The 25,375-nt window shown below is 39.3% G+C and overlaps 2 protein-coding genes across 3 annotated transcripts in view; one reads left to right on the top strand and one right to left on the bottom strand.

Moving 5' to 3' along the window:
• Positions 1 to 11,804, top strand: part of CLCN1 (chloride voltage-gated channel 1) — a 38,042-nt gene extending 26,238 nt beyond the window's left edge. Inside the window, exons 13-23 of the mRNA XM_026044455.1 lie at positions 2,105 to 2,174; positions 3,588 to 3,698; positions 3,826 to 4,039; positions 4,667 to 4,800; positions 5,322 to 5,548; positions 5,652 to 5,757; positions 7,337 to 7,419; positions 8,121 to 8,159; positions 8,748 to 8,852; positions 10,802 to 10,888; positions 11,406 to 11,804. Coding sequence (XP_025900240.1) covers positions 2,105 to 2,174; positions 3,588 to 3,698; positions 3,826 to 4,039; positions 4,667 to 4,800; positions 5,322 to 5,548; positions 5,652 to 5,757; positions 7,337 to 7,419; positions 8,121 to 8,159; positions 8,748 to 8,852; positions 10,802 to 10,888; positions 11,406 to 11,804 — 1,575 coding nt within the window. The remainder of the gene's footprint in view (positions 1 to 2,104; positions 2,175 to 3,587; positions 3,699 to 3,825; positions 4,040 to 4,666; positions 4,801 to 5,321; positions 5,549 to 5,651; positions 5,758 to 7,336; positions 7,420 to 8,120; positions 8,160 to 8,747; positions 8,853 to 10,801; positions 10,889 to 11,405) is intronic.
• An 8,597-nt stretch (positions 11,805 to 20,401) lies between these two features.
• FAM131B (family with sequence similarity 131 member B) overlaps positions 20,402 to 25,375 on the bottom strand; it is a 48,319-nt gene continuing 43,345 nt past the window's right edge. The window contains exon 8 of one of the 2 annotated variants that reach the window (XR_003250267.1): positions 20,402 to 20,673. The gene's annotated coding sequence lies outside the window, so the exon portion shown is untranslated. Of the gene's footprint in view, positions 20,674 to 22,371; positions 24,520 to 25,375 lie in introns of those variants that run through there. The other variant, XR_003250266.1, reaches the window with a different exon arrangement.

Below are 25,375 nucleotides of genomic sequence, written 5' to 3'. Positions count from 1 at the left end.
GAAGGAAGGAAGGAAGGAAGGAAGGAAGGAAGGAAGGAAGGAAGGAAGGAAGGAAGGAAGGAAGGAAGGAAGGAAGGAAGGAAGGAAGGAAGGAAAAAACATTATATTCCAGTGTTCAAAATACAAGTAGCAGGAAAAGTTTTCCTAAGAGTAAAAAAATAAAGAGGAAAAAGAGATGAATAGCACAGAAATGGTGAATTATTTTGTTATGAAGGAGTGAAAGTGCAGAGACAACTTGGTAACATTGATCAAACATTTGATAGATCGGCACTTAATGTCTGATTGACACACCTGATTCCATCTAAAGTAAAAAAAAAAAAAAAAGAGTAGCAAATTTCAGACAGTTGAAGGTTTTGTTTTTAATGATAGCTGATTATAGTGCACTGAGAAGATATGATCTTACTTATCTGAATGAAAGGAGGATGGATTACAGGATCTATATATCCTGATTTCATCTATTTTCCATTAGAAGATCTGTATTTGAAAATGTTTGTTGGCCTTGTCCCATATGTTATTGCTGTCACTAGAAAATTACTAATGCTTTGTCAAATGACCAGATAGTTGCTCCAAGCCATTCTTTTTTCTGAATATATTTGGGCTGAGATAGATCATATAAAAAAAGAACCATCTGTTTTGACTCTGGGCAAAGACTTGGCATGATTCTCCACTGCACTATAGTCCCAGTTCGCAGAGGTATCTGGCTTAGGTTTGGCACAGGAATAGAAGATGCTCAGTTGGCAATGTTCCCCTTTTAGAGCTTCATGGACTTTACAGGCAACCAGGAACTTCTCTCCTAAGATCAAATGGCTTTTGGATAGAAGAGTAATAACCAATATCAAATAGATAGTCCAGTCCACTGCCCCAGCATGTCTCTTGATCAGGGGCTGAGACATGTTCTACTTGTTCTTTGTTATCTTTGCAGACAGGGGACTTTACTAAAGGGCAAGCAGTCTTTTTTTTTTTTTTTTTTTTTTTTTTTTTCCCTTTTATGCCAGCTATAAAGGAAATTCTCTAGAAAAGCTCTCTTGACTGTATTTCCTCTCACTAAAGTGACTCTCTAATGAAATTTGCATCTCATCTGTGTACAGCTACAAATGTTTCTGCAGAGGCATCTCCTCCCCAAAAGTGAACCTTGGACAGCAGGAAGGCATTGCCCCATTTGAAAAGCATACAACTTTTTACTTCTATAAGGGAAACCTGAGAGTATTGTTCTTAATGTGCTTGACTACGGTTTCCTCTTCCCTACATACTGTAGTATTGTACAGGAGATCTTACCAATACACTCCTTTGTACAAACTATCGAAATAATAGCATTCACTGTTGATTCCTTGACTATGAAAACTGCTTGCTCCATTGTTTGAAAWGAGCTGAGCTTATTGGCTTTGCAGTGTATGTGAGGTTAGGCTCCTGTCTCTAGAAAACAACCTGTTCTGGGCTAAATTACCTATACAGGATTCAGCAGGGTCTTCAACATTACCGTATGAGATTTTTATCATTGTACCCAACACAGTAGTAAGACAGGAGGCAATGTACACAAGCTGTAACAAAGGAAAGTTATCCCACTGGGTTATCTGAAAAAAAAAATCTTCCCTGAAAGTGGTTTAGCTCTGACTCAAGCCCTTGGAGATGTTCAGAAGTCACCCAGACAAAGCCCTGAGCAACATGATCCAAGTTTTCAGTTAGCTCTCCCGGAAGCAGGGAGTTGGAGGAGAGACCTCCAGAGATCCTTTCCTACCTAAATCTTTCTGTAAGTCTGTGAAATTTTGAAAAGACTATTCTATGAAAAACAAAGCTGTTGGGAAATCTCACCTTCCCAATTCCTAGGTAAAGGAAATCTCCATGTTGATTTATCTCCCCTTGTGACTTGGCTTCACTACCATCATTGTAGTCACCCTTAAATCCTCTGCCTCTCTGCTGGTGTGTTGCTGGAGGTTTTTCTAGATCCCTTCACTCCCCACAGTCCCTTTGCTCTTCGCTTTCTTCTTTAGCTGCCAAATCCCTAAGAAAATGTATCTTTATAGATTCATAGGCTGGGCAGTAGAGTGAGACTGCAGGAAATACTATCGCTGCTCACTAACAATCACACCCTCTACCTCTGTTCTAGTTCTGGATGTCTGTCATTGCCACCACCATGCCAATCCCCTGTGGAGGTTTCATGCCTGTTTTTGTTCTGGGTGAGTTTGAATTTATGTTGCAGTATATATGTCTAACAGATGGAGTTAYTGGACAGTAGGATTCTTCAAGAGGATGAGGAGTCTGGTTACCACTTTGTGTCTATGTTTCTCTTAAAAGTCCTAATGCCAGCCTCTGAGCCCCTGCTTCTGTCCTGTATCCCAGACAATAGGGTTCAAATGCTGAGGAAATCCCTTTCCTTTTACATAGTGAAATCCAAGTTGGGGGAAGCATGCTAACTCACAACCTTCTCATCTCCCTGCCTCTTCACCTACAAAGGAACTCTCATAACTACACAATTAGTAACACAATTAGTAATAGATGCTCCTTTCCCACTTGACAACCAGCTAGGAGATGAGCTCAAAACTAGTAGCAACGATGTATTCCACCACTTATTACTTCTGTGTGTAATATGTTGACATATGGCAATTTATTGATTTTTAATTATTTTTAATTTCAAGATAAAAAAAAAAAAAGATACTGATTCTGTAGTTAAGGAATAAAAGCTATTTCAGATTAAAGTATAAGAACACAAGCTCATGGAATTAAGGATCCATAAATCAAGTGAAATCCACTGTGTTCAGAACCTGTGGGTTCTTTTAAGCAGCAATTGAACATGAGTCAGTAGAGTGCCTTTGCATGAGAGATAACCACAAAGTGGGCTATATCAGAAAAAGAACAGCCARAAAGGCAAGGGAAGCTGCCATTGCCCTCTGTTCAACCCTTGGGATACCATTCTGGAATACTCTGCCATTTCAGGTGCCTCAGTATAACAGGAGTTGACCAAGTGCCGGAGTGGTGAAGTGACACTGAGACAGCTGGAGAACTAAAACACTTAACAAACAAGGACAGGCTGAGGGGACTGGGCTTGTTCAGCATGAAGAAGGCTRGGGTGCTTAGAAATCATCCTTGGGGCATCTTCATCCTTGGAGACTTTCAAAGCTTGTCTGGACAAAGATCGGGTTGCCTGATTTCAAACAGTCAGATCAGAGACCTCCAGAGGTCCTTTTCTACCTAATGCCATCTTTGAATCAGTGATTTTAATGTACAGACTTTCATAAACTGAGCGCATGGAGAGCCTTATCTGTAGTTTGGATTGACGTTACACAAAACATTCAAAAAATTCTAATATGTTAAAAAAGATTCTTCTTCATCCCTGGGATCACAAATACTTCTGTGACTGGYGTACCTAAGTGGAGAAATATGGGGGGTTACAACAATATTTATGCAGGCTTTTCTCGTTACGGAGAGCAGCTTCTCTTACAACTGATCACTACTTTTTAGCCCCTAGTGTCATTTTAATGTAAGGTTTGTTTTTGCTTATTTTAGAAAATATGCTAGTGCTTTTCTAGCACAGATGTGCAGCACAGTATTCCTTTGATGCTAATTCCATAATCCCTGGTGATGTTTTCCAGGTGCTGCATTTGGTCGTCTTATTGGGGAAATCATGGCATCACTCTTTCCCGACGGGATTCTCTTTGATGGTATTGTTTATAGAATCTTACCTGGAGGGTACGCTGTCATCGGTGAGTCCCCACATCTTTCTTCATCTGTTCCTATTCCTGTGACTCTCCCGGTTGACATAACATTCTGTTTCTATATGACACTCTCTCCTTTTCTCTCTTTATACCTCTTCCACCTTACCTTGGAAAGGCGCAGCAGCTCTGACAGGAGCAGTAAGCCACACGGTTTCCACTGCTGTAATCTGCTTTGAGCTGACAGGTCAGATCTCTCACATCCTCCCCATGATGGTGGCTGTCATTCTTGCCAACATGGTGGCCCAGAGTCTGCAGCCCAGCCTCTATGACAGCATCATCCAGGTGAAGAAATTGCCCTACCTGCCAGACCTAGGCTGGAATCACATAAGGTGCAGTACAACAGAGGTAGAGGTGTGGAGGTGGGGAGTGGTGGAGAAATAAAACAGGAGACAATGATACCATGGGAGGAGAAGGGGCTAAGAATTAAATTAAAAGAATAAAACGAGAATGAGAAATAAACAAGAGGTAGAGTAGAACAAGGTTTCATACATAGAAATGGATTTTTTTTTTTTTTTGGCTGAAAGGACAGGTCTGAATCATCTGCAACTTTATTGACTTTGTGATGATCAAACTGCTTCAGTTAAATAAAACATATGTCTCATTTCTATTGCATTTTTTTTTTTCCTCCAAAAAGTTGAAATATCATTTTATTTGGATAGCTGGTTTAAAAGAAAATTCAGTAATTCACACACATCTATGTTTATATATATACTAGATATGTGTGTGCATTTTCTTGGTAAGGGTCAATGGAATGGAATGGAATTGTAATGAAAATACAGTTATTTTATGTTGATCACATTAAGCAGTCTTCTTTGCATACTCTCACAGAAAATTATTAACCAACTATAGAGAATATTTTTAAAATAAATATTCAATTTATATGTTTATTTAGCGAATTTATCTACTGGACTCTTTTAATATGCTAACTCTTCTCATTATTGTGCATAAATTCACAGCAAGTATAATATCTTTGTTGAGGATATTATGGTTCAAGATGTGAAATTTGTCAGTTCCAACTGTAAATACCGGGACTTGAAAAGTCTACTTCAAAGCACGACTGTAAAGACTTTGCCTTTGGTGGACTCACCAGGTAAGCTATGTGAATAGAAGAGTCATTTCTGAAGACTTAAAGAATCAAAGAAACTAGCTCTCAATTTTCATTATTTGAAGGGGACAGTGTGACCCACTAATGATCCTAAAAATCCCCCTGATGGTCATGTGTGACAAAAGGGTGTTTTAGATGGTCAGAAAGGTTGGCTAGCACATGAACAGTGAAGCAGACACAGAAGACAAGAAAGATATGCGAGAAGTTTGTGGACTGAACTTTGGCACCTGGGAGGAATCCTGTATAACTAAATAGTCTGCTTTTGACATGGTGCTCTAGAAGTGGTGGAACTCAGAAATTATTAGTTTCCCACAGCCCCACAATGTACTACCAGTAGTTAGCAAGGCTGGTCAATGCCTCTTCTACCACTTGGCACAGTATGAGTCAGCATACTTTTAAGGGCTTGAATGGACAAAGGAGCAGAGTATAGAAGGGGATTTTCAAAATCTTGAGGGATAATATGTTCCAGATGGTGCTTAATGGCTTCTCTGCTCTGTACCTTGCAGAGTCCATGATCCTTCTAGGATCTGTGGAGCGATCTGAACTGCAGACTCTCCTTCAGAGACATATCAGCCCGGAACGGCGGCACCACCTCCACAGAGAGATGCAGCAGAAGCTGGCTGAGGCACCCTATGATGGGCACAGCAAGGGACCATGGTCATCCCTGCCCAAGCTGAAGCATGAATCTTTTGCTTATGTTGATGAAGATGAGGATGACAATGAGAAAGCAGAGGTGAGGGAGGATAGACTACAATAGAAATTGCTCAAGAAATATTAAGATATTGAGAGAGGTTAACATTCAGGATAGACCTTATTTTGTTTCCTTTCCATAACAGTTGCCTCAGCCCCCAAGTCCTACTCCCAGTCGCCCAGAAGAACCAAATGGCCCAACAGGTCCTCTTAAACAAGGTCCAGAACCAATGGGGACACAGCAATCCTCAGGTATGGTGACCTCTGGCATGCACCAGGCCTATCACCATGGCTAGCTTGTAGAAGCTTTAACATTTACTGTGCAAACATGCCTGTGCAAGGTGTTGGTATCCCAGAGACTGAAAGAAAAGCCTAGTTACCATCAGCTTTCTCTGCTGTTCCTGTATTAAATGCATTTTGTTAATGTACCTCAACATCAGAGGAGCTAATCTGGAAATGTCCTCAGATAGTGATCCCTTGAACAGCATAGCAAAAGTAGGCCCATTCAAGCTACTCTTCCCTTGTCAGCACTACCCACTTCATTCTTTGCAATAATAATTCAGACATATTCTACAGATTCTGCATGGATGCAGAATCCTATCTCTTGCTTTCCTTACCCCCTGAATGAATTTCCCTGGGGAGAATAGTCTGACAGCTAACCAGAAACATTCTTTTTTAAGTAGCTTAATCTGTTCTCAGTCATCTTCCAAAATTGAACAACTACTCCCTTGCATAGACACTTCTTTGATTCTGCTGTACAAATATGGCAGACAAATACTGATGTGTTCTCTGTGCTACCCCAGCTTATAAAAGGTTTGGTTTCAAGACTGTATTCATACTGCATTTCTAATTTTTGTGGTATGTACATTTCATGAAGGGCTTCTTTTCTCTGATGTGTCTTGAACTGTGCAGACAAGAAGTAAGCACAATGGTGTAGAGAAATCTTAAATGTCAATATTAAAGACAGGGCTGTGGCTAGTGTTTTTAGCTATCCAAAGATACCAAAGATAAAGAGACCATGTAACATAGCATGTTTGCACAGGCTTGTTTCCTGAACATCACTCAAGTATCACAACGCCTTTAAGGCACAGGAAAACCCACTCAGTGTTAGCTATAGCAGTAGAATGGTGGGGCAGCCATTCACCCCCTTTGCAAAACCTAACAAATAATCACACCAAAATGAGGACATTGTGAGATATTTTAAGTGAGACTAGCACTGAGTGATGCAGAAGTACAAGAATGGATGGAACAGAGGGGACTTCACAGGGTTCTCCTTGCCTTCATTTGGTTTACAGATATGATTGTTTCTGGCCCATCTTCCTCCACAGACATAATTCTTTCYCTTCAGAATAGCAGCAAACCCTATCTCCCCCATTTTGCTAAATCCTGTCCGCACTGTCTGTGAGAATAATTCTGCAGTCATTTTCATCCCCATCTTGTGCTGCTGGTACAACCTGTGGACTCATACTCTTTTGGACCCTTTGTATTCAAACTGTTCATATGTTTAGTTTTTGAAGTCATTCTAAATCCTCTCTATCCTCATTTCCCAAACCACATTCTGCAGAACTCTCTGATCACAGCAGTTTCTCTCCGTTTTCCTGTCATTTAATCTGCATTTTGATAAAATCTTTTTTTCTCATCTATTATTCTGACTTTGTTACCCTCTTTCAAATATTAATTCCTCTCTCTCGTATTTAGTCTTTTGCTGTGCCAGTAGCCTCTTTATATGTCCTTCTTATCATTTCCCAGTCTGTCATGGGCAAGGAGATGGATATGTGACTCTGTATTTCTCTTACTTGTTACAATCCATATGTTTGTTTTCATCCTTCAGGTACTTTCCGGAGTTTGAGACAACTGATCCAGCAACTCTTGTGCTATTACAACCGCCCACCTGAAATGGAGAGGGCTGCGCAGGTTAGGGGGAAAGCCTAAAAAACCTTGAAGAGGGAAGGGATACAATCGAAATAGAACCTGCTACACAGAGCCATTCAGCATCTGGCCAAATGGTTGACTTGCTTATGGTCCTGAAGTCTGTCAAGCTCAGTGGGGAACTCCCTCCAAGGAGAAAGGGCATGATTAATATGGAATATGTAAGCTCCTAAATAGAGCCAACTTTACTCAGGTGTCAAGGCAACTGTCATAAATGAGTCTAGGAATCTTTTTTCCAGGAAAAATCTGAATGTCATATTGGTTAACCTGGAAAAAAAGTGCAGTTCTTGCCCCTTTGACAAATAGTTTTGAACATATAAAAATGAAAATATAGTTTTGCCTTGTGCCATGTTAAATGCCCTTATGTATCTTAGCTATCTGCACAGGGTTGGTTGATAACACACCTATCTCATCTCCCATGAGAGAATCTAAAGCATAACTAGATGCCTATGTTTAGGCATCTAAATTGCTCCAAAAGTGTTCCATAATCCGTCTCTGACAAGGGAAGAACAGCAAGTATAAAGTACACTTATAATGCTTAAGTAGAAAAAAAAATCTAATCATTCACTAATGCACTGGAACAAAAGGGGGACCAGAGGGGTTGAAGAGAGGCTATGCTTCTTTCTTTTGCATACAATGTGTAACTGTGGCTATTTCTCTGTCTTGAACGGTATTTTCTCCTGCAGGAGCTGGAGGAGGTTGTTGAATCAATGAGTCCAGAAGAGGTAAGAATGAATGTACAAAGGGACTGAGCGCAAGCAGTTCCTTCCTTTGTTCATTTCCTATAATTTATAATTCTTCTGGCAAGTTAGAAAACCATTTTTTTTTAGAAAATGCAGGCAAGCTTCACTAAGCAAGGTGAAATATTTCTGCTGGATGGCTTGAGCAATGCTATGAGTAGCCCATATAGCTTTGAAGTTAGGCCTGCTGTGAGGAGGGTATTGGGTTGGAAAATGCCAAAGGTCACTCCTCACCTGAATCTTTCAATAGGTCAATGTTGTGCCTTCATGCTTTGCATAAAGGGGCTATTATTTTGTACTCAGAAAGTTTTGTTGTTCCCTTTAAACAAGAAGGAGCAAAAGCTTTAACTTCCTAGATGACTTTCTCTCCACTGAGCTATTGGAATTGATGTATTATCATAAAGATTTAATATCTGGCAATGAAAGAATCCTGAGGAGGATGATGAGGGCAAGGCAGATGAGTGAACTACATAGGAAGGAAGCAGCATTAACAAGAGTATGCTAGAGGTCTGGTTTGGGTGCACAAGCTAGGAAGATTGCTGACTACTCTGATTCATCTTCTTCCTGTGTCAGATAGATGCTTGGGAACAGGAGGAGCTGGACAAGGATGTATGCTTTGACAGCTGCCGAATAGATCCTTCCCCTTTCCAACTGGTGGAGAGAACTTCTCTGCACAAGGTGGGTGCAGATGTCCTTCTCACCCACAGTTTTTTTTTTTTTTTCTACTGATAATCATTGCAAGTCCAATCTAGGACTTATTTCTTCTTCTTCACCTTTCACTGACTTATCTTGTCCACATCCAGTTATATTTCTCATCATCAGCTTCCATATCCTGTTACAGAAATTATTTTGTACTGGTAATTCTCCACACATATCTGGAGTCTCCTTGAAAATGAAAGGCTTCTTGATGARAAGCTTGAGTTCATTTATTAAAATAGCTCTTGGGCACCTTTTTTTTTTCTTTTTTTTTCAGAAGAGTTATATGCCCTTCTTCTGGGGCCTTACACTGTGATTTACACACTAGTTTGTCAGTGTGCAGCGCTGGAATGAGTACTCATTAATTTTTCAGAGTGTTTCTGTCAGGAATCTGTAAGCTGCTTCAGTTTGTGACAAGAGTTTCATGAAACTGGCCTCAATCATAGGCTCTTCATTGATCTGAAGCATAAGCAAAGAGAAAGGTACGTCATACAACTTTAAGAGTCAGCTCAGGACGACCTTAGAAGACAAGCACAGCAGGTAGGGACAAAACTGGAAGAACCAGAGCACAGCTAGAAGGGGACAACTTGGTGAAAAAGCAGTCATTATTTAGGCATATCAAGAAAAATAAATGATTGGACATTTACTCAATGCAGAGAGAAAGCTGCCCACTGAATTAAAAGGGTACAGTGCTTTTTCTCTTTCCATCAGTATGCTTCTCACAAAATTAATTAATTACTGATACCAAAGAAGCAACATCTCAGCCTCGGCAAAAAAAGAACAAGTTAGAAAGATGAGTTTGGGGTTTTCTAAAGGACTCACTATAAYCTAAAAATAAGATAGCAGTTATCTTTGAGAATATAGGGTGATAAGAAATGATACATGAAGATCATATGAGGCATTTTAATATGAGATGTTAAATGTCATGTTCAAGTGTACACCAGGTATAATTTCAATTCTCATCATGTGAGGTTTAAAAAACAGCAAGAATCACTTAATGTAAGGCCACAGCAAAAAAATCACTTGATGTAAGGCCACAGCTAGAGTCCAGCTGCTGTGCAGCTTCAAAGAAGAGATAAATCAGTTAGAAATGATCCATACGTGAGCACTGAAAATGCTGAAAGTCTTTGAAAGCTTGATTTATGAAGAAAGYGTAAAAGAATAGGGTATATTTAGGTTGGAGAAGCTCAGACTGATGAGCAGAATGATAATCTGTCTTTTCAAGAAGGCTTTGTAAGAGAAATGGAATAACCTGTCTTCAGTGTTCCCATTGCACTGGATAAAGAGTAACAGCCTAAAATTTTAATTGGAAACACTCTGGAACAGGGGAAAAAAGAAAAAAAAAATCTTGTAGTGGTGATAAAAGCACTGAAATAAATGGTCTAAGAAGGTTCTGACATCAAGAACAGATTAGTCCCAAAATGCCAAGAATAACATGGGCATGGTTAATAGTGCCTTGCTTGAAAAGATGGATTGAAATTCCTGGGATGAGAAGACCCTCAGAAGTTTCCTTCAGACTCTTTTTGTTCCTGATTCTGTGATCACTACCTCTAGAAAACAGATATGTATATTAATATGTACTATTATCTGATGTTCTTATTTCCAGCACCAAAATGAAATATGAACTGTACAAGTCTTCAAATGCACAGCTAGTTGTATGTTAATCTCTCGTTTGCCAGATGGAGGATGGGAATGACCTTGAAAATGTTCCCTGTTTCATCAACACACTCATAACTATGGGTACACAGCAGAAGGACAAGTATTTGTTAACTAAGAAAAAGGAATGAAAGAAGTAGTTTTTTCTTAGTGTGATGACTGCAGAGCTATATGCCTCTGGGTGTCCCATTTTTAAATCCTGTGTCCTAGGTCTACTATGAATCATATTATTGCCTTCAAAGTACTGAAAAAGTCTTTCACATTTCTGCTCATAGACACATACGCTGTTCTCATTACTGGGCCTCAGCCATGCCTATGTAACCAGTATGGGAAAGCTGAGGGGAGTGTTGGCTTTGGAAGAGGTAAGTAAATACCCTCCTGTCTGTCCCTTCTCTAGCTCTAAATATCCTGTGGATTACCACAAAATGTTCACATCTGCTGAGGATCCAGTTTGTAATATAAATAGCTATTGTTGCTATATTTTCAATCTAGTCTCGCATTCTAATTCAAYCCTTTGGTAGCTAAGTAGAGGAACTGGAAGAATGTTATTTTAGAGAAGGCAGCAGATGTTGTTTACAGAGATGTTAGATGGTTGATCCTTTTCATAGAGGTAGGGATCTTAGAACTAAGTGGTTATTRCTGTCCCTGAAAGTGCCACGGATTTTGTCATTTACTGTGAAATAAAAGTCACTTGTGTAAAATATGACCTTCTCAGGCTCAGGCAGTACAGCTATGATTCTGTGTGTGTGAGCCCTTTATCCTGAAGAGTACTTCTGCTGGGTATGGTTGGGTAGGATTCCCTTTCATCTGTTTTTGTTCGTTTGTTTGTTCAATTATTAGTTTTTGTTTGTTTTCTCTGAACCTTTTCTCTTCCAACAGCTTCAGAAGGCAATAGAGGGCTCCACACGCTCTGGCGTTCGCCTCCGCCCACCCCTTGCCAGTTTCCGAGATACCAACCGAACTTCAGTCAGCAGTGAGAAGGTCGGCCAGGCCACTCCAGTGTGGAACCGGCAGAACAACTGCATGGCAGCATCACAGCAAGCAGCAGACTTGAGRGCAGAGAGCCCACTGGCTCCCCATTCCCATTCCCCGCAGCCCTCACACTTATGTGATGAGGGGGAAGGCCTGTGCTCCACCTCTGCCATTGATACTGACCTGGAAGAGATGGAATTGGCAGGGCCAGTTGCTGAAAACATCTCAGACATCCTCAAGGATCTAAGCCTACGCTCCACGGACCTGGATGAGGATGAAGATGATGATGAGGATGTCCCCTTATAGCTGGTGTGAGAGGAGCAGTCTATTGCACTCTTCAGCTGAGCCAGCCTTGTTAAGTGCACTCTTCAAAGAAGAGCATGTGGATGCTCTCTTTAAATCCCATAGAGGATTGATTCAGCTGGGAGAAGGAGCGTAACATTGACCCCATCTCTCTGCTATTTTCTGTGCCAACACTATGAGGCTGCCTGGACTATAAAAGTATGTGGAGGAGTGAGATGTGGACTATATGGCGGCAAGAGCAAGTTCATAATTTTTAAGGCCTTTGCTTTCATTTTTGCCACTATATACATAATGTGGCAGAAGGAAAAATAAGAAGACATGGACACTGGACACAAGCCAGAGGCTCTTGGCCAATCTGGCATGTGGAAAGCAGGAGAGCAGCTCTTTTCATTTGCCATTGGTGTCTTCCTTCCAGACTTTGTGGACCTATACACAGCAGTGTAAACACTGCGAGGCCTTCAGCATATTGAAGGATATTGAAACATAATTGATGCTTCTGCTTGCAATCACACCCTTGTCACGGCCGATCCTTTTAACTAGTTCTTACCTTTCACCCCCAGAAGCATTCCCATGTAGAATATTTCATCTCTTTCTTAATTTCTACTCTGGGATTTTCTTAAGTAGGGAGGCAATTGGGAGCTTGTCCTCTGTCATTTAGCTGAGCTGTTGCCTAAAAACAGTCAGAAGGAAAAGTTATTTGGTTCATGTCTCATGTCTTGCACACAGGCAAGACTTTTAAGAAAAACACTGGAAGGAAGGAAAGCCTTTTTGGCTTCCCATCGCTTATGGCACTTTAGAACAACATGGGAAAAGTTTAACCAGGGAGATTCTCAGTGTTAGAAGGTAAAATTGCATGCTTGCACCAGTATTTCAAGTATCTGTGTTTGTCTCTCTGAATCACTGTTCACAATTTGTACAAACATAAAGTCTTAAAATATACGAACTCAAAAAAAAAAAAAGAAAAAAAAAATGAGGGAGTGTTAACAGATCACCAGGTCATATATCAGAGAAGCCTCATTCTCCACACTTTTGTAACAGGTTTCTCTCTAAAACGCTTGGTCTTTACTGATAATTCTATACTTCCTACTTTCCACAAATTTTTGCATACCTCTGATCTAAGAAATCTATCATTTTTGCCAGCTTGTCTCRATTGTGGCTAAGAGCAGAGACTTCTACCTTTGTCTGCAACATCTATATTCCAGTTCTAGATCTGGAGCATATCTTGATCTCTGTCTTGAAAAGGCATTTTTCCTTAGTTCATGTCATGCATGTGAAACCTTATTATCCAAAGACAAGATGCTGTTTTATTTAATACACTCTCCTTGTGGGTTTGTCAGTAAATAGGTTAAATCAAATGCTGTGTATTCTGCAATTTTCCACTATTGTACATCTCTTTCTATCATAGTTTTTGTGCATCTAGATGTTTATATACAGTCTCAACAGTTTGTTGAGTATGCTTCTACTTATCAGCATCAGGAAAGGAATCTAGGCACTAAGAATATGTTCTTAATATACCCCTGGTTGGTGGACCACATGCCCTGTGCTGATGTTTGCAAAGTTTAATGTGAGTTAAAGTGGCTGTTCCATCGTAACAGCTGGTTTTCCATAAGCTCTCTTAGAAGCAAATCAGTTGCCTCTAACATGGTCTTGCTAGAAAACTGTCCAGGCTTTAATTCCAAGGACTGACTTTACATTAAATTCTCTCAGGTGATTTTCAKTCATGGAGGGAGTCTGTGACAAAGTGATGGAGGGGGAAGTCTCCCTAGCTCTCTTCTTGGAGAGGGTGATACTTGCTTTTGTTCCCCATGTTTCATTGGCCTATTCTATACTCTCCCTGACACGATCCCTCTGTTTAAGCTTATGGGGGAAATTTCTTCCTTGTTAACCAAAGTGATCTTCATTCATCCAAGGGTAACCCTGTCCTTGTGAGCAGACAGTAGCAGTCTGGAGGGAAGCATCTCATCCACACCAGATGCCTCCAGCTACCAGAGGGCTGTGTTTTATTCACATGGACAGYCTCCTTGTTATCTTTGTATCACCTTCCCTTCTGCTTGTGGAGAAGAGACAAAATCACTTCTGTTTTTTTTTTTTTTCAAGTTACTGTGATATGCCTTTGTGTAAGAAGGGGATAAAGGGCATTTTTTTTTTTAAATATACATAAATGCATAATGTATTCCAGTCAGTGGCAACACTGATCTGGCCGCACTTCTTCACAGAAGGCCAATTTTCTCCAAGTTTCTTTGCTCCTATCTTATTAATAGCATGTATGGACTTAATTCCACCACATTTTTAGCTCAGTCAAATGGTTGCAATGAGAAAGATAAGAGGGGGAGAAACTCTGRGGGTGGAGTCAATATACATTCCCTACCCCCACGTAGGGGAATACAGAGATGTGCTCTGCTCCAGTACTGCATTTCTCCTATGGTGTGTTACAAAAAAATTGGATGAGACTGGATGAAAAAGCAGATGGAGTCTACATCAAAGCCAGAGTGAGTCATGACAGCCAGATTGTGAGCTGAGGGAAATGAAATGAGGCCCACAGAGGGGCTGCTGAAACTCAGAGTAGGATACAAGATACACCAGAAAATTTTATAAGGTTAGTCACCTGCAGGTACAAGGGGACACATAAGCATGCTCACGTACATGCACATTCAACTGGCCATATCTGCCTTGGAGTTATCAGGAAGAACAACTGGATTGCTCTTTAATGCTGAAAGCACAAACTGGGAAACTAGTTATTCCAGACCATTTCCATGTGTATCCCCACCCTTGGAGCAGAAAGAGTAATCCTACCTGTAAAAATACAGGCATATATAAATATGYGTAGGAAGCCACACATAGAGAGCAAAGACGGTTTGGGATGGCTGCTGGTGTTTCTGCTTCCTCTGCTTCCATTTTTATTAATAAAATCTGCATTGAGCTGGTGCCACATACTTTAGTATGTGTGAATTTTGCAGTAATGAAGATATTGAACCTCTGTCAAGAAAACTCTAAGCCTGGACTCTGTCTGACAATTTCAAGATACCCCCTCAAGGTTTAAATTTCAAACCTTTGTAGTGCAAATAAAGTCACATTGAACTGCCATTCTAAAACATACATCTCTCATCCTATCCAAGCAGCACAGACTTGGCTACCTATACACAAGAAAATGTTTTTTTGCAGAATAAGAACTTCCCAGAATTTACACCAMCACTAAGACATGCACATTCCTCTAGAAAGTCAGATCAGCCTGCAAAAGCCCACATATGAGTCTTTGAAAAACAAATTCTGAAAGTGTTTTGAACCAGAGGATTGCTTTTCTGCTAAATAGCTTGTGGAGTTGGTTGGAATCACTTATTTCATATTACACCAGGCTCATCAGCTTCTACTCAAAGTAGTAGAATAGAGATCATTTAACCCAGGATTTTCAACTCTGAGCACATTCTGAATTAATGCATTTAAGGAAATACTATGAGAAGAATAGGGTCATTAAAAATCTCAACGAGAGTACAAACTTGGAGAAGTCACCATCACTAAATAAATATATAAACAAATAAATAAAGTCTTTTTCCTTGTATCTTCAAGTAAAACTTAGTCTTACTCTCATCTAATTGACAGTTTTATGATATTCAATTAATCAATGCAGGCAGTTATCTATAAAATTCTAATCCCATCAAAAGATAAACTCTGACAATGATATTTAATTGTCAAAGCAGAATTTTAAGACTTATTTTAAGATTAGTAAAATATAAAGAAGTGAAAAAAATAAGAAAGAGGTGAAATTGATATGACTAAGGATAAAGATTTGGGAGGCCGTGCTATGGCTCACAGGCTTAGTCATGATTTGGCTGGGAGGATAAAACACTTGGGAGATAGATTCCTGGATAACTATAAAGAAATGCCAGGGAAAAAAAAAAGTAACTTTTTTGGGGTTAGCAAATTCTTTCAGACTAAAAATCTGYATATTGCTAAACCTATGGACAAAATCAATTAATTCAAGTAGTTTGAAGTAGAGACACACACTGAATCATGCATTCACAAAAATAACTTTGCTCTCTTCCACTGACCCAAATATTTAAATACTATTTAGAGCTGTGTGTTTTGTAGCCAAAATGTACAAGCCATGGCTGAGACAATAAAGATCCCTCTTTACCAATTTAGTCCAATACTAATAAAGGTATGATTAAGAAGAAATAATTAAAAATACAGTCATAACAAGCACTGTCATCCATGGCCACATTAACATGGGCACAGGTCTTAAAACAGTTTTGTCAACCTTGGAAACCAATAATTGATATTTCTGGGTCAAATCAGGACCTCAGCATTAACTGTCTATTTTGTCAAATAGACAAAAATATTTTTGATCTTAATTCACGTAATTGAAAAAATTTTGTCTGGCTTTCTTTGGCTTTATTTGTCAAGGCAATTGATCTAGACCATAAATCATATGCTCTTATTGTGCCTTGGCAAACAGGGCAGACCAATCTTGGCGTGTGCACTCGGACACACAAACACACCTTAGGACCTTTGTAAAATCACACATCTGCAAGTGTTTAGTAGATCRTTCTCAATCAGATTGCATGTATTTTAAGTCACATTTCCCCCTCCACCAGCTTTCTGAGAGTCACTAAACTCAGTTCTAGCCACACAGAGATAAAGACAATATAGCAGACCCTCTTGGAAATAGTGCACTAGCTCATGAAGCCAGATGCAGCCAAACCTRCTATTGATTTGAGTACTGAGTATTCAGGGTGGCCTGGATGTCGCCCTGTGCCCCATGCTCTGGGTGTCCCTGCTGGAGCAGGAAGGTTGGACTAGATGTTCTCTAGAGGTCCCTTCCAACCTCAACCATTCTGTGATTCTGTGCGATTCTGTAAGATGAGCGTTTGGCTCACACCTCAGTTTTGGTGCAATGGTTGTACAAGTATTCTGAGCTCTGCAATAAGATCTGTTATTGAAGCATATCCAGCCAACTCAAAGGTCTGCGTCTGATTTAAAGGACTAAATATCATGAAAACATTCCAATAGTTAATTTATAAAGGAAATGGAATGTAGAAAAATGAGAATGAGAATTATCCATTTTTATATGAACAAGCCATCTAAAAGCTGCTAATATATGGCTGTTCACTAAATGGCTATTTACTTAATCTGAAGATCAAATGGCAAAAAAACAAGACCTATTAGGAGGCATTCAGAATTAAAGTCATACAAACTCAGGTTAGAAGAATTTAGCTTTTTCCCAATAGAAATAAGTGTAAAAGGCAGTAATGGAAGGTTTATGAAGAATATCCTTGCCAAAAAAATCATCTGCTTTTCTTCTCCTTAAATTTCTATAGTACACTTGAGCAAAATGGGCTGTGAAAGGAAATGGGACTTGTGAGATGGTTGGATTATGACCAAGCATGTTACAGAATCTTAGGCTCAAGCTTAATTTGCAGTTTCTGTGTCACAGAGAGGCTTCCTGAAGGACTGCATGGAAGTAGCCCTGACAACTGGCTATGTATGGAGCCTGTGTAAGATCAGCAAGAATTGTTTTTAGCCCTTTCTATTTACTTATTACTTATTTATCATTAATCTCTTGCAGAATAAGGTAACATAGGAAATCTTATAGGAAAGCAACATGAGAGAAACATCTGGTAGAGCTGCCATCTAAACATAAAAATAAGAAGACAGTGCAGATAAGAAACTGTAGAACACACCACAGAATGAGTTTGATGTTGAGGCTATTCAATTAGTTTATGTAGGGAAAAAAATTCAGAGGAGACATGCTTAGATAAATCTGAATTATTATGAAGGTAAAAGAGAGTTGTAGGTGAAGCACTCAGCAGCCAAACAGCATCTTTGTGGCGTAATGTGAAATGAAAAAAAAAAGGGCAAATTTTACTAAACTGAGTTATTACTTCAAGGTTCAGAGGYATATTCTTTTCCCAAAGGCTCAAGTCTTAAACATATGTGGAATAACTTATTCAATTCAGGATGCTACATTTCAGGAAAAACAGTGACAAACTAGAGGTTATTTGGAAAAAAAAAAAACAGGAAAACCATTAGGTGACTGAAGAAAGAGGAAAAATAATTGAAGAAGTTAAAGGTAAGTCACAAATAAATTATGAAAACATAATTATGCAGACATACCCACTGGAGATGTCTGGGAAACTATTCAATAGCAAAGGGACATACAGTGGGAGAAATCAGATCAACTTACAACAGAACATGGAGAGTACAGATCAGCTAAAGATCCCTAACTGTGAAATATGTCTTAAGGTGGACAAATGACATTGCTTAGCTCCTGTACTAATTAGCATGGAAAAGTGCAAGCAAGTACCCTCGCAAGGCAATACGTTTCTTTCATGTCCAAAGCTATGTTAAGAAGAGCTTTGCTGGATCTTACCTAATGCCCTCCATTTTTTTAGGAACAAGTGGATGATAAAAAACTGATGGAAGTGCCAGAAGTACCCCTTTTCCTCTAGATCAACTGATTCTTCACGAACTACTAGGAGGRCAGTATGCTGAGAATCAACAATTTAAAATGAAATTTGAAACCAAAGTCTTGTTACTTATGGCCAGTGCCTGTGCCACCACAGCATTAGCTTCTTCTTGGTGTCTTGTCCAAACCTGCTGTCGTGAAACTTTTGCTAAGAAACTTTTTGTCTGCATGTTACCAATACCTGAATGATTCTTATAAGCACCATCTGTAAAATGCTGTTCCAGCATAACAGGAAAACTCATTCTGTCCTAAACTGGAAAATCCCACCAGTGTGATAMTGCCTGACATTGAATCTGTCACAGTGGTCTGGGATTTGCGGCATGGTAGCCACAGGCCCTCACAAGACTTTTTGTTTGTATAGTAGAACATGAGGTATTCTCATCTTCTCAAGAAGACCTACTGCATCATGTATTTCCTACTCTGAGGTCCTTTTCCAAACCAACACAGATTCTTTTCAAGGTCCCCAGTCAGATTTTGATCCTATCTCATTGAGATCCACCCACTTTCCTAGCATCCTCCTTCCTCAGACGCAACTCCCCTGGAACCAATCCCACAGAAATAAAACACTTCCACCAGCCAGGATGGCAAGACCACATTCTGTTTAATAACAACTCCATAAAGGTCTGTACATGCTATTTTGAACTACCTCCCCTTCTTAACTGTGGTTGCTGCCACATACAGGCATGGAGGTGTACAGTGTCATATAATTTCCTAAGTCTATATGTAGCGTGTGTACATGTATGTGTGTGTTTGTACATGTATTTATATATAACTTTGTAGAAGTGTTATCTCATAAGTCACATTATCAAAACATGCGAAGAATATCCAACAAAAATTTTCAGGCAAACATGTTTTGGAGCTGGAAGACCAAAGGCAAATCARATTTGAGTTATTAAGGGCTCATGTGGGACAAGGTAGGAATGAAAGCTTACAACACTGAGCCCCTTTCTCTTTCTATTTTACTTCCATTAAGTACTTTCCCCCAAAACATTAATTCAGCTCTGTAAACACTAGTTTGAAAGAATGTAAAATAATCACCATTGAACAACCCCCAACAGAAAATATGCACAAATAAGGGAGAGGCTCTTTAAATTGTACAGCTGTAAATACCATTGTCCCATACCTCGATGTTAAAGCAGTTTCAAACATTGAAAATGCAACATTTGAAGATTCAAACCTTTAGCTACTTTTGAACATGCATCAGGAATTCATCCCCTCTTCCACCCATTGTACCTCCCAAGCTCTTAGTTTGTTCCCTCCCATCTGTGGAAAGAGACAAAACAAGCGAAATCCTGTTCCCTGTAAAATTACTTTTGAGTCCCAACACTACAGTCTCGAGTTTTTCAAAGACCTCCAGTCATGCACAGTACAACAAACTAGAGAAGAAACACTGAAGCCAAACAAGAACATGTACCTGCAAAAGAGCTTTTGGCTTGCCACATTGCTCATGCAAACAGTACCTGAAAAGAAGGGAAGTCCGCCTGGACTCAGCAGAGCTCTAGAACAGGGATTTTGAGCTTTGACCTCCAATTCATGACTACAATTCCATGCCCAAGGAAAATTAGTCCAGCAGGCAAGTGAACCTGGACTAAATGCTTTTATCTCCCTAGAAGTAACATTTGTTGCATGGTCTCATCATCTTCATGATGGAGAAAAACGTTTTTGAAAGCTTTTGTCTGACTAGCATGGACAATTATTTTCTTAGGGGAAAGCAGGAAAACAACTGGGTTTCAGGAGGCATTTAAAATGGACCTGATCAAAACAGGACAGAAGGATGCTTAGTAATAATTCTTTTCATAGAACACAGCAACCCCTTTTTTCCTAAAAGACAGCAGTTATCATCRGGCAAACCCCTTGATGACTGCACCCAAAAAATCCTACTTGAACTACATTTCATAATTTTAAGAAAAAAAAGTCTCTAGAAATTTTAGTAAAAATATCAGTTCTCAGAAAGTCTTGGYCTGTCTGTAATGTTTACTCTTCCAATAATGTGAATCTGCTTTGGCAAAATACATTGCATAGTCTCTTCTAGTCTGTGTTATTTTTTGCAGACTAACACTGAGGATCATAATGCTTCTCTTGATCTGCAAGAGAAGAATTACACTTTGTTATTTCTATGCTGGGATAAAAAAAAAAAAAAAAAAAGTCAGTGCATGGGCAAAATAGACCCTAATATTTTAATTGCAACTTTTCCATGTCCATTTGCTAAAATAGTAGCCATTTAGTCTTTAATCCTATCCAATAAACTCATAAAGCTGTTAGTGCTACTGAGAACACAGTGTCCCCAACAGTCTTGCCCAGGCTCCTTGACATGTTCTGGAGATGAAGAGGGACAATGATATGGCACAGATGTCAAACTGGCTACTTCTGATCCTATGCAGATTCCCTGCTGTTTAATCTGGGAAAAGCCTGTGATATAAAAGAGAAAACTGATGTTGACTTTACAGCTTGCATTCTTTTTTTAGACTGTGCTTTACGGACTGTAGGCTATGCTCCACATACATTTAGTTTTAATAGGCACTGTTTCCCTCACATTTTCCCCATTTTTTCACTTCTTTCCCTGAGCCACAGTATAGTAATCTTTCCCTGACAGGTTGCAAGGGGGAAGTGGGATACAATTTTCAGACTGTTGCTTATTTATACTTTTTTAGATGTAAAAGCATTATCTGCTAAAAACTCTGTTTTGGAATGGATTTGTGTTCTTTCTTTCTTTTCCTTTCTTTTGATATAGCAGTTAGTTTATAAGGAAATGATAGATTGTTTTGAATCATTCACACAAGAAATAAGAGAAACTGAATCTGAGAGAAATTGAGGAAAAGAGTTTTAGATTGCAAGAGAGCAGGAACTTTGGCAAACTGAATAGATGAATGTGATATTGCTCAAGGTTACAAACAAGTCTTGCCCTGACTCCACAAGTTTAGAAGTAACTTTATTTTATTTATCCTTTTCTTTCATTTTCTAGGCAATGTAATAGTCAATTACATTGACAATAGGCAATTTTGCTAAGGCAAAATGAGCTAAATTTAGGGGATTTGGGGGTCCCACTTAAGACAGAACTCACATTAACTTCATTTGGGCAAGCACTGAGTTATTTTGTGGAGTATTTCTTCTAAGAATCACCCAAAGAAGTAGAATTTAAGATGGTGTGAGCTGCATAACTCACTGCTACTTAAAACTAGTAGCTGCAAATTTCTCTGCAAATTCAGAGAAATGTCTGTCCCATTGCTGTCTTACAGAAACATGTGGACATGCCATGGACTAAGGAGTACTAAGACCYGTGTCAGTCCTGGTGCTATAGCTTATGTGGCAATTATCTGCCAGATCACACTCTTCCTAGAGTCTTCAAGGAAGCCTTCTACCCCTTCATAAATATCTTTATGCTTTTATTGGTCTTTTCCACCCAGGCTTCTCCCTCAGTGTGTCTCCCTCTCTAGTTAAACTTTCCCTTGCTATTGAGTGGAGCATACGCAGTTGTCCACAAGTCTGTCTTGTTGCACTGTCTTGCCCCATAACCTGTCTGTCAAACTCTGTCAAATGAAGACAGCAGTTTTCTTCTCTCCAGTCTTCCATCAACCCACAATTAAATTTTACTTTTGGGCAGAGTTTATCACGTGGGCTCTGCCTAAGTGTGAAGAGCAATTCTGAATCTCACACTAGCTTGGAATAGACTTRAAGATATGGATAAGCCTCACCTCCAAGAGACTTGTCCACCTGTAAAATCCCATTGTGTCTCTCACTCTTTCATATGGCTCTGCATCTTGCAATTGCAGAAAAAGATCCATCAGTATTTTCATCTGCTGTGGAGTGTTATCACTGGGCACATATTAATTTTATGAATTCCAAATGCCTGTCAAGTTACCCATCTCCTCCTGTCTGACTTCAAGGGGTTAACTCAGAGGAGCTTGTGGAAGGGGAGGGAACAATGAGGGAAATTACAGGAGCAATAGTAAGAGCAAATAGTAAATAGTAAAGTAAAAGTAAAAAAAAGTAAAAAAAAAAAAAAAAAAAAAATAGTAAGAGCAAAAAACAATAAAAAAAAAAAAAAAAAAGAAATCCTCCACCTGACAAAAAAAAAAAAAAAAAAAAAAAAAAAAAAAAAAAAAAAAAGGAAAACGCTTTGCAAGGGGATGGATGCATTCTCCATGGGAGCTCAGGTGAGTTAACTATTTTCAGCCAGAAATTTCGTGATTGCTTAGGCCATTTAAAAATGCATCAGCAGCCACAGAAGTATCATTTGACATGATCTTCAGTGATGCTTGTCTAGCMAAATGAATCCACTGAAACTTCTTTTCTGGTAGAGGCTTGGGTTAATTTTCAATGGGACCAGTTTCTGGATAGATAAATGAATGTTARTACTGGTGCTACTTAGGTAGCAGAAATATCCAGCTGGTGTGATGCACAGGAGGAGAAAGGACAACTCCTTTCAGCAGTTTAAACTCATCATGAAGATGTCATTTCAAAGTGCAGTTTCACAATTTACCCAGTGTGATATAACAGCCAGCTGCTGCTGAAAATATTGTGTGYTCTCTCTGCCTCCCCTTTTCTCTCTTTCTCTGCAAGGGAGAAGGGTTGTTCCTTCTTTACTTTTACAGCAGGGTTCACTTCTATCTTTGTGACTTTCTGCTGTGGCTTGCTGGGGTCAGTTGTGCATCAGCTTCTGCACAAGCACTCTGGAGAAGGGAGCACAGTCAGGGCAAGCTGCCTCTTTCAGAGCACCTTCCTATCTGATCAGCTGAGAAGTGTAGCTGAACTCTTCTATTTGCTGCAAATATACCATGAAATTCCTAGTGTGGTAAAGAAAAAAGGGTCAAGGGGGAGGCAAGTGGCTTGTTAGCAGCTTCCCAGAGGAGATGCTGATTTAGAGACATAGAAASTAAAAGAAGCAGGTAGATTGACTTCTTCATCCCAGAGCGTGAAGTAATGGGGTTGAAGAGAACTCACAAGGTTTGTAAAGAAAGCTTCAGATTTTTACAAATAAAAGCTTATATAAGCTTCCCTAGGACGACCCTTGACTTTGAATTTTAAAATAAATAAGCAAAATGCTGTGTAGTTTCAAAAATTAACCAGGTCCCCATTTTAATCCCAGGCTCCTGAAGTGAGCACAGAGCAGGGCCTATAGATCTCATGTGACTGAAGAATAGGCAGGGTGCCTAAACATAGAGGACTTCACTAGATTTGGATAAAGAAAGTGAGATCTGATCTCCCCCTGAGTTGTACAGCCATAGGAATAAAAGCATTAACTCTACTTCCTCTCCCACATGACCACTGGAAAAAAGAGGTCGAAGGTGACAGTTAATCCATTGCAGATTCATCAGATTACATATGCAGTCATGTAAGGATATGTTGCAGCTACTGCTACATAGGTATAGGCCTAAACCAGTGACCTAGGAGGGTGCCTCAGTTTCCAAGCCATCTTCTTTTATCAAAGTCTTTAGGATCAAATCTTCCATGTATCATTGAACATTTCTGTAACTTTTATAGTTGTCCTCARCATATGGGAAACATGCAGGCTATACATTAGATATGCAAGATCCCCATCTCCTATGCTCTGTTTGTTCTGAGGCAGTTACTTCCCATGCTTTATTAGGATATACTGAAAGTGCTGGTTCCAATTCTTAATATACTAATCCTTCTTAATTCTTAATATACCAATCCTGCGTTCCCATTCCCCCATCTAATCACTTTCTAGGTTTAAATGCAGTAGTGTAACTGATCAGATATAAGCATCTGGTGGAGAGGAACACAAGAAGATTTTCTTATAGCAGAATCTGCAACCTTTTTTCAAAAGGGTCACTTATGCTTAAGCACGCATTCATATTCAGCACAATAACAGCAGTATCTCCTGTTGAAGACAAAAGCTTTAAGGTGGCAAGAATTAAAAGAAACGAGAATCTTCCATCTCTGCTGCAATTTCCCATTTTTTATGTGGTGTAGCTGTGTTCTACAAAGGTTATGTATAAATTAACAGTAGGGCTCACTTTCTTGGTAACTCTAGATGAAGTATATTCAGCTTACCTTTCCTGCTTATTGCCAGCCTCATAAATTCAGTCTGGGCTCTGAATATTTGGCTGGACTTTCTCCAACTCATCCATCCTCACCAGGATAAAGGAACTGCAGGACAAATTTTGCTTACAGAGCATCTGTGCCTTCCATATGCTTGAAAAGGTGTAGCTATATAATAAAGGCTTTTTCTGGGAAATGTGCRGTAGGTTCCAGGCCCCTCCCTCTGATATCGGTTACTCACAGCCAGCAGGCCTATTACATAAGAAAAAGCCAGGTTATACAAATCATTTTTCCATTTTCGAAGAAATTCAAAACACTTTCCCAGTTCAATTCAGGATGCTCACACACGTAGCCAATGGTGCTCTATCCAGTCAAGCTCAAGGCAACTGGAGAGGCAGATACTTTTCTCTTTTGGATGGTGGAGAGGTCCTGAAAAATAGCTTTTCCCTTTCCCAAAATGAAAAAAAAAAAAAAAAAGTGGAGAAGGGAGATTTTTATTCACAGAAAGGGAAGAGCTGTATAAAAGAAGTCTTATAGAATTTAATAAAATTGAAATTAAAAAGTTTATATAAAGATTATTTTTCAAACCAGTCAGATTAAACAGAGAATAAAAGAGAGGAATCTAGAGATCAGGCTATGGAATTACACAGCAAGACATAATTCTCTATCCATTCCACAGAGATTAGAAAACTCTATAGAAAGGATTTTTCTTGCGATTCAGTGCTGTGGAATTATCTATAACATGGGGGGAGGCTTTTTCTCACGCAGTGTAATGTTTCTCTGTTTCTACCTTGCTTGGAGAAAACATACATCTTTTATCCATTGATCATATATTTCAGTAAAAGTCCTTATATGGAGCAAAGAAGCCCTGGACAATGTGACACACATCCCAATCTTGCAAAGGATATGGAGGTTTCAGCTACACTGAAAGTGATTATAATTGTCCAGATTTGTCCTAATGAGGAACATGGGGATGAAATAGTTCAGAGAAAAAAGCAACAAGCCATCCAAGCCATCACCCACAAATACCAGACAATTTTTGTTTCCCTGAAGTAAAAAAAAAAAAAAAAAAAAAAAAAAAAAATTTTATTACAAAAAAAAAAAAAAA

Source organism: Nothoprocta perdicaria, unplaced genomic scaffold, assembly GCF_003342845.1.
Source record: "Nothoprocta perdicaria isolate Ctin4 unplaced genomic scaffold, notPer1 scaffold_366, whole genome shotgun sequence".
Taxonomy (NCBI): Eukaryota; Metazoa; Chordata; class Aves; order Tinamiformes; family Tinamidae; genus Nothoprocta; species Nothoprocta perdicaria.
Note: the sequence above shows the minus strand (reverse complement) of the source record. Positions and strands in the feature narration are given on the sequence as shown.